This window comes from Megalops cyprinoides, chromosome 15 (assembly GCF_013368585.1).
Source record: "Megalops cyprinoides isolate fMegCyp1 chromosome 15, fMegCyp1.pri, whole genome shotgun sequence".
NCBI classification, from domain to species: domain Eukaryota; kingdom Metazoa; phylum Chordata; class Actinopteri; order Elopiformes; family Megalopidae; genus Megalops; species Megalops cyprinoides.
Genome location: NC_050597.1, coordinates 13,219,898 through 13,232,400, shown reverse-complemented (window position 1 = coordinate 13,232,400; position 12,503 = coordinate 13,219,898). Strand labels below are relative to the sequence as shown.

The following is a 12,503-nucleotide window of genomic DNA, read 5'->3' as shown; positions in this document are numbered from 1 at the left end:
GAAAGATGCATACGTACAAATGTGCATTCCTTCCTCATGTGTCACACAGCTAGTGAGAGACAGTGGTTCTGGGTGTGGTTTTTAAAAAGCCTATGCACCTCTAGCTGAAACCCCTTCCATGGGTCGAAATGACTGCTGGAAAGACTAGCGCTCAGCTCTCCAGGAACAATGTGCACATTAGATTGCCTGATGAGCCACCTGAGGTTTTGGTCTTGGGCCCGGCCTGCAGGCTTCCGTCCTCGTGGTCGATGGGCTGGCTGGACAGTGAGAACACGCTAATCTCTGCCGCACGGACAGGGGCCTCTTTCACGTTGCTATGGAGACCAAGGATCTGGCCTCCGTCTGTCGGGTGCTGCATCACCTGCACGGGGACACACGCACAGAATAGCACCTACATGAGCCCAGAACTCTGTCTGCATGCATTCCTTCTATTCACCTTTTTTTCAAATAATATTAAGAATGGGTTTCTACATTGCTCCAAAATCACAGATGAAAGGGTTTGCACATACTGAAGAGAATTTAATTAATGCTGAGTGTTTTTGGAATGCCCAGGGAATACAGCCAGTCATATTGCTGTGTCAGGAGTTAGAACCCATGGAGTTCAATGCTGCTGTAAACAAATATTCTGAGAACCTTTTTTGGTGCTTTGAAAATAATGGAAAACCTGTTGTGTTGAAAACTGCACGGAGCCAGGCAAAACTTTTATTTCCTTTTAATTCCAGTTTATGAAATTTCTCAGAGGTGAAAATCATATTTCAGAGTCAGGATAACTTCATATCAGGCTGGCGTTGGTTTTAATATAGTGTCTTTCCGCTTGGGCAGTGGCCTCAATTGTGCCGCTGATCCTTCTGCCCATCAATCAACCCGGAGAGTGAGCTGAAACAGAACTTCTCATCACACTAACACTACTTTCTCAAGTGAGGGACTTCACATGAGGCGTGGGTAACAATTTTGTTCTTATATGTTCATTGTGCATTGCGTGCCCACTGAAATTCTGAAAACACTGGCTGTGCGGTATTCTGAGCTTGCACAACGAACGGGTGACAGCTCATGTTGGGGTGACTTAATCTGCAGGGACTGAATTAGCACAATGAATTCAAAGCGGTCAGCACTTATGGGGAATGTTTTAAAATGTCAGCGCTCTGTAACAGAAACAGTAAAAATCTCTTGTTCAGCAAAACCCTCCCTTCACTTGAATGGAGAGCGGGAAAATGTCTGTGGTGAGAGACGAGGCCAGGAACAGATATTTTCTGCTTCAGTGTGTCCTGCACCATTACAGAGATTCTTGTATTTATATGCTTTCTTTATTTATTTCTATGCATTTATTTACTGCTACACAAGAATTGTATAAAACGCCTTACAACTAATATATTTCAATTTAATGATTTGGCATCAAAAATACAAGCAATCAACTCAAAACTGTTGTTGATAACCTTACATTAGGTTGCACATATACCAGTGTAGTTACACTGTAACTTGGTGACAAGAGTGTAGCTGCCCACCATAACATTAAGTAATTTGTAACTACTATTTAGAGAGTAGAACATGTTACTTACACACTATAAATAAGTAATAGAATTGTAACTAAAAGCCCTTACAAAGTAAGTACACTGTCATTGTTAGGTATAGTGTATTGTTATGCTTACAAGTTAATGTAAAAGTTGACTCTGTTGTCTGTTGTGAAAGACACTCAATGTCAGACTGTAAGATTTGCGGGAGGGCTGGTGGTCTACTCTGCACGATAATGTATAGTAGCTGTCTTTGTTTGGTGGACTTTATCCTTATTATGCCTTGTTATACTCCTTGACGTAAAGACACAATTAGTCTTAATTAAGGTGATGATTATTGAAAAAACAAGTAACTTTTTAATGGTACAGTGAGTTGGCCACTGGCTTTATACTCGCGGTAGTTACTGTTCATTGATTTAGTATGCTGGCTTGTGTATTTTTATATACTCTACCCTACAATCCTAACTGCTACAACTGTCATTCTAAAAACTGATGTTTCAGACACTAGATACCAATCAAAGGCTTGAATACCTACAACTGATAAAATAACTTAGCTTTTCCCCACTGCAAATCACTGCTGATTCTTTTCCAACTTTGTGCAACAGACTACTTATTCCTGTACCTTTACAAGATAAATTCATTTATTCTATATGCTTTTTCCTGTATCAATGCTAAGTACAACAAATACACTCCCAATAGGCAAGTAAATTGCAAATAAATTGAGTAGTGCATCATGTAGCCTATCACAGTGAGAGTAGGATGTCTAGCATCTTCAGCTTGAAGCTCTACCTCCTCAAATGCCAACAAGGAGTACATAAGGACACTTCTTCTCTAGTGAAAACCAGCATGGCCCGGTTTTGTGGAAAATGTCAAAGAAAAACCACTAAAAGCTTTCTCCTCCATAAATGAAGACAACATAATTATGCCGTAGGACTCAAACAGGGACAATCAGGACTTTCCAGTGCTGCAGGGTATCTGTTGGAACAGCACAAAGCATTAATGACACACAAGACACAACTGAAAACACACACACACACACACAAACATGAACAAACACGCACAGACAAATACAGGCAGATATACAGACATAAAGGTATGGACATATACACAGAGAAAGAGAGACTGACAGAGACGCACATATACACACAGAAAGAGAGTCTGACAGATACACAGAATAAGAGAGACTGACACACACACACAGACACACTGACACACAGAGACAGAGCAACTGACAGGGACACACACACACACACACAGGGAGACAGCGACTGACTCTCATACACACAGTGAGAGTGCAGATCCGACAGACACAAGAGCCTTGCACCAGCCTCCTGCGTCACAGGGAGCGGGCGGGCTTCCAGGCGGCAGGGCCACCAAACTGCTCCAGATGGTCCGAGCATAATCTCAACTTCCCTTTTGTGTTAGCTCTGTGGACATGATTCATCTGCGGCGCAAAAGTGACAGAGGAGACGTGCTCCTTTCATCTCATAAACAAGGCTTGCATGTTTACGAAGGCTGGCCAGTGTCTACACTAGACACATAGTACCCAGATCCTGACTGACCACAGACCCTACGGTCATGCGGTACAGCTGTTTGTCTGACTGAAGCAAGTGGTCTGAACATGTATGAGATATTTACTTTCCATGTCCGCACGCTTAGAAGACACCTAAGGACTGGGGAAAGAAACAACCACACAAAAGCGGAGTCTGTGTAAAGTCCACAGATGCCTTACCTCCGCCATGTTGATGACCCCCAGCGCGAGCGTCTTGTAGCCCAGGATGGTGCGGTTCTTGTAGCGTTTCCTCCTCTGAAGCATGATCTGTAGCCGGTTGGCGTCCCTCTTGAGGAAATGTGGATACTATCAACAGCGCAAACGCACCACACAGTGATTACCGTCAGCTCGTGTTGTGCCATGTGCAGTTATTACAATTCAAAACACACAGGATTGCTGAAGCAAGGATACAACGAACTCAGTGGTAATACAAACCACAACACTGCTTTTCATTGTTACTAAAATATTTATGAACAAGAGAGATCCCTTCAATTTTTCTCTCTATGAGACTGACAGGTAATTAAAACAATGTAAATAATTCAGAGAGGGATTTTTTAAGCACAGAAACTGACAGGTTGTCAGTTAAGAGTCAGGTATTCAAGTCGCTTTGCTGATTTTTTTCTTAGTGCAATATAAACTACATCACTTTGCAATCAAGGTTGTGATTAACTACGTGTCTTTGTTGTGAAAGCTATTCCCGACGTGTGAAATGTCTGGTTTAATGGATTTCCCTGGGCTCTGCAGCAGTCCATTTTCCACCCACCACGGTGCACTGAGTACTCCTCCAGCTTCTCCACAGAACACCTAATAAACACAGTGTGAAAGCATGGGAAAGGCCTCTCTGATGGCCGCACATTTACCTGTAGCGAAAAGGTGAGCTCTAGGTCGGTCTCCATCAGGCCGCTGGGAGGGAGGACGTACTCATTAGACCTTAGGACCCGTTTGGAGCCCTGCAAATACAGGGGGAAGCAATCAGTGACCTGGCCTGGAAACACTCACAGCAAGGTCGCACTGGTAGGGATAGGATTTCCACAGAGACCCCCTGTTCCTGATGAGCGATTTGAGATGGTCCTTGTTCGTTGTGACAGCTGTGCTTAAAATTGTGGTTACTCTTGTTCCTGCTGCTCCTGTGATATGTAGTTAGTGCACCATGCCAGATTAGTCTCGTAAGTAGCTCTGGACAAGACAATCTGCCAGATAAGGAAATAATTAACAATACTCTAATGGGAATGATGATTATAATGATCACAACAATAGCATAAATGTTACTCCTGATAGGATGTACTGAAGTGGCTTAGCCATTCTCTATTGACTTGAGAGGGGCAGACCCCTAAGAGGTGGCAATGTGGCACAATCATCAATGACCTGTGGACTTGTGACCATAAGGTTAGAGGTTTAACTCCCACTTGGAACAGTGATGTTGCTCCCTTGAGCACAATGCCTGAATATCTTCAGTGCAATTTGCAGCTGTAGACAGATAACCTGTACAAGGTAAACCACGCAGGTCACCCTGGTGAGCCAGGCAAATAAATACTGTAATGCAACACTCTGTGGGCCAACCACAAAGCTGGAATCCGTAAGGCAGACTGGCCACAGAGCATCACACACCACTGCAGATCACCGCTCTTCCTGAGATGCTCAAATAAAGAGCTGATGTATTGTCTCAGCTGCACGGCCAACAGCACTGCGCAAAGCCAATTGAAGGGACGGTCTCTGCTCCACAGAGCTCTTCCATAGGACTGACCTTAAATGTTTACTTAGGACCTTACGTAGGAATGGCTTACTTATTTTAACTAGTGCTCACCTTTTAATCACTCTCATAATTACAGCACACTCACCTTATTAAAGCACCGACAAAAGAATAAATCTTCAATAAGGAACAAACCAATGCATAACCACATTAAATGTGCCAGCCAAAACACTCATGCGCATAATCACATTGGCACAAATCACACTGGACCAATGAGCTTCTTATAAGACAAGTACACTGTGTTCAGGTGCCACAGAGGATGCCAGAATGGACTTTGGCTGCACCTGTGTAGACGGGATTTTGGTGACAGGGCACAGACACTTTGGAAGCTCAATCCTTTCCTTAAAGAAGTGTTTTTTGTTTTAGGAGCACACAGAGGTGAAACAGCCACAAACCCTCTCCTTCCTTAAGCCACAATGCCAACCAAGCAAACAACCGTCAGTACAATGGGTTTGGATTTGTTTGTTTACCAGGAGCGGGCTCCTGTTCAAAGCAGGATCGATTGCCGCAGGAAATCCTTCTCTACCTGAAGCTGTGAACTTTGCAGCTAGAAGCTTTTTTCATTAAACAAAGCAAGTCTGAGGGAGGACTCAGGGTTCCTGTGGCTTTCATTGACAGCAGGGGGGAGAGAGGGATTAACACCTTAAAATTCACAAAAGAAAATAATTGAACACCTCTTACTCCAGGGAGATCTGCTTGTATTTATGTCCTAAGTGGAGGTGCAGCCTCAACTGAACTCTTTAGGCACATTACATCACTGACTGGGGATGGCATACACTCGGGGGGTGCGCTGCTCGGTGAAGTGCTTTTGAATCAATCCGACTACTACTGTTGATAGCCACATTACTGTGGAGTACTACAAACTGACGATCTGTTACGTCTTTTACACCGACGTGCTGATTTTTAAAAAATAAAGTTGCTCTCCATTGCAGCCAATAGTAATTTAATATATAGTCAAAAGTCAATTTCAAGTCAATAGTCATTTAATAGTCATTCAATAGTGTCTTCCACACCTCCCCCCAACCCAGGGTTGGCAAGAGAGATGTTACAAAATGTGATTAAATATCATGACATGTCTACAAACATACATTCTTCTTTCTCAAGCCTTTCTCACAGGTTAATGGTATCCCAACAAGACCCACAATGTTCTGTGGTGAGCCAAGTTGCCAAGCAAATTGGTGGTGGTGTGCTAAAATCTGGAAGTCAACAGCTGCGTACAAAAGGATGACACGTACATATGTGAGCTACATAAGTCACCCCGGATAAGGGCGTCTGCTCAGCAAATAAATCATGTGATGTAATGGCTAATACCTGCCACTTGAGGGGGGGGGGGACAGAATGACAGGATTACTGTTAATCATCTTTCCACCATATGGGACGCAGTGACTCTTGCACCCCGAAGGTTCATCTTTGCCCGCAGCTTAGGAGTTGAATAATGGGGGAGGAATCCATCCGTAGGGGATTAATCCCAAACCCTCCATGAGCTGAGACCAGACCACGACACAAATAGCCCATACAGTCATGCTCGATGCAGTTACCGCACATACCGGTGTCACGCTGGGACACAACTGCCTCCCCGATGCAGTGCCGTTTCTTTTGAGCTTTACAACTTTATGATCAATATTGTAGCGATTGGCCCACTTTCACGTACCAACAACTACGGCTCTGTCCTCATTCATAAATTAAATTCAAAGCGCTCCTGGAGCTTCGACACGCTCACAAAAGACCGCAAGCCCTTTTCAACAGCTCCATCTCAATTATTGCTGTTGTTAAGTTTTTTCTCTTGTACAGTGAAGCATAAAAGGAATAAAAGGAAGCATAAAAGGAACCTACCAACTCTAAAATTTCCCTTTAACTGATCTGTGCATAGTGAATATTTTTCTTCAAAAATACTTGTTTCTGTAGATAACTTTATGATTCCTCTCATAACAACAACATTGTCAGCTGTCAGGTCAGGGGGTTTCAGCTCAAATAAGAGCACTTTGAAAAATGCTTCTTAGTCATCAAGATAATGTTTTATACATGTTATACAACACATAAAAGGACAAGTTTTGCACTAAATGTTTCTTTGACGCCAGGGGTGTTATTGTAATCAGACTGGCCCACATCTTGGGCCTATACCTGCTAAAATAAAAGTTTTTTTAAGAAAATTATGAGTCATAGCTGCATTTTGGCTGTCCTGCCATGAAGGTGCCAGAAGACCAATCAGCTGCCAGAGCTCTGGCATGCCATGTGGCCCTGGATTTCCAGGCCACCCTTGAGGATGCAGGATTGGGGTAATCTGCCTGGCAGTGCCTTCTCAGACATAATTAGACTGCAGAGTAAGCTGGCCCTTGCCCACCTGAATCAGTCTCCTAGCAAGTACAGCTGTCAATACCTGGCCTGTGAGAAAGTTACATTCCACTTAAACTGTGTCAGGATTTTAAAGTGATGTTTTACATTGATGTTATTATATATGATGCACTCTGCAAGTTGCTCTGGATAAAAGTGTCTGCCAAATACCAATAACATAATGTAATGTAACATATATGTGTTCCCTATTTTGCTGGTTCCTCATTCTCTCCAGTTTCTCTCTCCCTCTCTTTTGCTTGTGACACAAAGAAGTAGCTTGAAAGCTGATTTCCTGGGAGAACGCTGCATGGACACTGTTCCATGGGGGCTCCTCACCATGCAGCCTACTGTACGAGGCCCTCTGCTCCCTCATGAAAAGAGACAGATCTCTGCCTGTCTGCCCGGACAAACAGCTGCCTGTTCATCTGCACCTGCAAGGATACCACTCATTAACTCTGCCTCTGAAATCCATCTCCAGGCCTTGCCCCTACCCCCCCAACAGCACTGCGCTCTGCGACCACATCTGCATCACTGTCAGTAGGTTAAAACTGCCCAACTAACAAGACAACAGAGGTCACTATTGACATGACAGCTTTAACAACCTATTACACTGACGAGCGTCATGTTCCACAGTGCTGCACTGACCAAGACAGACGTGTTTAAATAAATACCCTCAGATACCAAAAATACACAAATTGCGCCAGAGAGAGGGGTTTAAAAATAGAGCAAAATCAAAACTCCATGCATCACATCTGCATTCCCTCTGGAGTGACTCAGCAAACCAAAATGTAACGGCTGTTCTTTAATTAGCGTTTCTGTAGGAATGTTGACTTGGGAGGCTAAAAACGTTTATGCTTTGAACAACCGTGGCTCGCCGATGACAGATGGCTGCGGTCAGTTTTAGGTGAGGTTCAACAGTAAGTCATCAACCACAGAAACCGAGCAGTTAAAGATGGAAGGCTTTAGTTTCTTCCTTCTAGTTTAATGGTGATGACTCTGCAAACCGCCTCTCTCGCTGTGATCCTATGAAAAGGCCATTGGGAGGGTTTAGCATTACATACTGACGGAAGCATGCGGCACACATGCCCGCTTAATTCCACGGCCTGTCCCTCTACTCTCATTTCTGTTGCAGAGACACGGGGTTGTAACCACTGGGCCCCTAATGCCACACCATAAATTATCTCCACGGACTGCTTCAAATAAGCCATAGCCGTCTGCCTGGGCTGCTCGATCACTTCTTTTGTTTCTCCTTTCTCCACGCTGCCCACAGAAGACAGAAGAGAGAACAATAAAGGGCTTTTCCATTTGCTATGCAGGCAGCAGCAGAAACGCAGCTGTAATATTGAAAACATGTTTAGGATAACTGTTTTCAGGAGTTAAACTGAGAATATGGTAAGAGGATATGCAAGAAAAAGCCAACACAAGGCCCTCTTTTTTTCTTAACAGCAAAACACTATCGTCTCTTATACTATCCAATGTGTAAAATACTATCTTCTCCCATACTCTCATTTAGGTAATACTATGCTGTTATACTCTCCTATGGGTAAAATCCTATCCTCTCTTAACACTCTCAACTGGAAAAATACTATCTAACTCCAAACTATTTAAACCCATTAATAGGGTCCCTGATGGCACAATGACATTGCCTTTGGCATTGGCCAACCGCCTGGACTGCATGATAATGGACAATAAATAATAACATTACATTTACATTTATTCATTTGGCAGACGCTTTTATCCAAAGCGACTTACATAGGTTACAGTTCTTTACAATGTTATCCATTTATACAGCTGGATATTTACTGAGGCAACTGTGGGTTAAGTACCTTGCCCAAGGGTACAGCAGCAGTGTCCCAGCGGGGATTGAACCGGCAACCTTTCAGTTACGAGTCCTGCTCCTTAACCACTATGCTACACTGCTGCCCACACAGTAACCCACACAGTAAAACCACACAGGTTCTGAGGAGTCCAGGAAGACTTGAGGAACAGCTCAGAGGGTAACACATGAGATGCAGCATACTGTATGCGCAGTTTCTTTTTAAGAGCTATGATGGGGATGTGGGCTGCTAGATGATTCGTGACGGGAAGGAGCTGAGCAGCGCAGCGAGGTGCAAACGCACAGCTTGCGTTCGAGGCGCTCTGCACATCTGTGAAGAAACGGTCCAAGCTGAACGGTGAATGACTCTCTCCCTGCTACTCCTGCTGATCTGTGCAGGGAAAGTCAAGGGATGTCTGACACGTGTCTCCTCTCTGCTCACAGACTGTTGCCTCCACTTCCTCTGCTGGTGTTATGCATCCGAACAGACTGATTCCGGGGGCCTGTGCAGCCACAGGCGGTCAGGAAAGTGCCTGGCCACACAGCGTGTGGAAAGCTTTTCATTCCTGGGTAGCAAGGACAGCATGGTATAACACTGTACCTCTTTTTTTCCACTTTTTTTTGTTGCTGATTCTCAGCTGAGGCCAACCTGTACTTTTATGATTAAGAAAGGAAACTCCAGGGTCAAGTGTTATATATACAGTGGCATTAAATGGATTTAGCAGGGGCTGTGCGTTTCTGCTAATGTATAAGGGTGTTGGCTTTACCGGTAAGTGCAAGAATACATATACAACTGGATAATACCTTGGGGCTTGTCGGGAATTTGGTTAAGTCAGATACATAAACATAACCCTTAAGGATCAGGGCAGCAGACAGCAAACAGTAAGTCTGAATTAGTACTAGGTGTGGCCTTTATTCTGGTTTAGGAAGTTTTGACAAACATCTAATCTAGCCAAACAATCTTACGCCTTGATTCAGGTTATTCTGATAAGTATTTAATTTATATTTACATGGGTGAGCCATAATTATTGTATGGCAGGTTATGGTAGGAATCTAGTGTATATTTGCAGGTACTGTACTCTATTCTGGGTCTACAGGTTATTCTCATAAGGGCATTGGTTAAATTTAAGATGCAGACACTGATTCAGATTAGCAAATTTTGATGGGCACCTTATTTAGATTCAGAGGAATGGTACCACAGATGAACGTGAGACCTTTGAAGGCTGCGATTGCCTTTATCAGGTTCAAGTCCTCTATTGAGACTACGAAGAAACCCCTCAATGATATCATTCTGGCCATAATCCTGCAACAATGAAACCTGTCTCTCTGAGTGAGGGCTTTGCACAGAGCATTGAGATCAGAGAAATTGTGCTTTAATTCTGCTCAGCAGAGTGGTAGAGTTTTCACGTCCTGGACAGAACAACAACAACTTCCAAACCCGGCTCACGGATGAACACACTCAGCCACTTCACTTCCCCATTAAGAGGAAAAGTCTCAATGATTCAGGAAAAGGAGGAAGCAGCAGCAGCAACAAAATTTGCCTGGAATTATATAAAGTCCCAATTAAAGAATGTGCTCAGTGAAGCGTGGACAACTACAATTTATTCAACAAAGCTTCTTTAATAATGCATTTGCTCCAGTCAAAAACCTAAATCGTGTATTCCTGTAGTCTGACCTATTCATACAGCTCCTTCTTCATTTTTAGCACAGACTTTCTATACAGTGGGCCTATTTTCCATTTTTCATTTGCTGTTCACTGTGAGGTCAGCAGAAGCAGAGTGGTACATATCTGTAATGAGGCCCCCATATGTATATCACAAAAGATGACTTCACAGACAAAATGTATGTGTGTATTCAACAGGAATTCACAAAAATATGTTTATTTAAAAAAAAAAAACAATAATCTCACAAACAACAGGCAGGTTCCATTCACTCCAGGGCATCTATTCTAAAGGCATATCAGTTCTAAATGAGGCATCAGGAAGTAGCAGGTGCAAAATGATTGGCTAAACACAGGCTGACAGAGCAGCCGAAGCCGCCTCTGCCCTTCAAAGCGACACAGACCGTCACCCAGCCCATGTCTGCTGTTTATGGATCAGTGTTTACGCAATAAAGTGGGTCTCTCTGTCTGAGGAGGAAATCAACAGCCTCCCTGAGAGAGGGTGACAGGAGAGGGAGGAGGAGAGAGAGAGGGAGAGAGGGAGAGAGGGAGAAAGCAACACAGGGAGGGAAAAAAATCTACAAGTGACAGAAAGAAAATAAAATTAAGAGTGTAGATATCACCTGGTATAAGCATTTCAGACCTTTCTGGCGCTCTCTGTCCAAGGTAGTCAATGTAAACTTTTGTCTGGAACAGATGGGCAACTGCAGACATTTTGGCAGCCCAATTATTGTGTGGAATTGGATTTCTACTGACGGCTTATCAGGGCAAGGATGGTGGCTACGGAAGACATTCAATAATGGAAGGAAGACGAAAAATTGTCTCTATTCAGTGTGCGCAGCAGTTTGAATGAGGAAAACGCTTTTTTACTATAACAGCAACGACCTGATAAAAAGTGTAATTTGAATGACAGAAAGCCATGGGGTTTTGTAGGTAATTGCCTGAGGTTTGTCCCTTCATGTGTTAAAACTTTTCTGTGACTACTAGCATGTCCTCCAACCCTGTATTATCTGCTGAATTACAGCATGCCATGCTTTGAATGACAGGGTGGAGGTGTTTTAAATGTTGTGGATGGGAGGCACTGCAACAGATGGCTTTTGGTTGACAACCACAGAGGATAAACTGGTCAGATTTCACTTAATGATCTCTGAAATAAATAAAATCAGCAATGACTGCATCCTACAGAGCCTGACTTTAATGCTGTGAAGATGTACAGGTTCTTAGGAAGTCTGACATTTAAAGTACAGTGATCCAAGGTAGATTTTAACACACTTCAGACATTTCCAGTGAATACTGATAGATCAAGCAGGTATTTTCTTTCACATGAGATTCACCAGCCAGCTTCTCATTCTCACTCAGGAGAATCATTCTCCAGTTCTGTAGATCTCAGAGCTGGAAATGGTCTGGCTCACTAATATATTCCTTTACCACTGAAGAGCTAGAGCTAGTCTGGCCGAATAACATACCACTTTATCACTGTAAAGCTAGAACTAGTCTGGCTCACTAATATACCCTAAAAACTGATTACGTAAAAAAGGAAGGGAAGAAGGAAAATAAATGATTACAGAAAAAAAAAAACTGAGGGGAGAACAACCCCTTTTTGGGGAGACGATTCGCCTTGGACCACAGATGTCCAGAGAGTTGAGGAAGCGCTCAGTGTAACTTCATAGACTACAAGTCACGGTGTGGGTAATGCAGCAGAAAAGCAATTGTGCTACGCTGGGACAGCCAGCTTTGCATCCGGATTGGGCCAGCCTGGGTCACGACACAGCCGATCGTGTCCCCTTCTTTAAGTAAGTTTCTGCAAATTTGGCTCCCAGGCCCATGCAAAGCTGGCAGAACCCTCCATATTACTGCACTGTCACACGCTGATCTCCATCAGAATT

General features: G+C 43.5%; 1 protein-coding gene across 4 annotated transcripts in view; it reads right to left on the bottom strand.

The window, feature by feature from the left end:
- Positions 1 to 12,503, bottom strand: part of LOC118790188 (phosphofurin acidic cluster sorting protein 2-like) — a 74,169-nt gene that overhangs the window by 21,976 nt on the left and 39,690 nt on the right. For 3 of the 4 annotated variants that reach the window (XM_036547061.1, XM_036547063.1, XM_036547062.1), the window contains exons 3-5: positions 3,921 to 4,010; positions 3,241 to 3,366; positions 199 to 361 (exon numbers count right to left, since the gene is read on the bottom strand). In XM_036547061.1, the coding sequence (XP_036402954.1) occupies positions 199 to 361; positions 3,241 to 3,366; positions 3,921 to 4,010 (379 nt within the window). The remainder of the gene's footprint in view (positions 1 to 198; positions 362 to 3,240; positions 3,367 to 3,920; positions 4,011 to 12,503) is intronic. The other variant, XM_036547064.1, reaches the window with a different exon arrangement.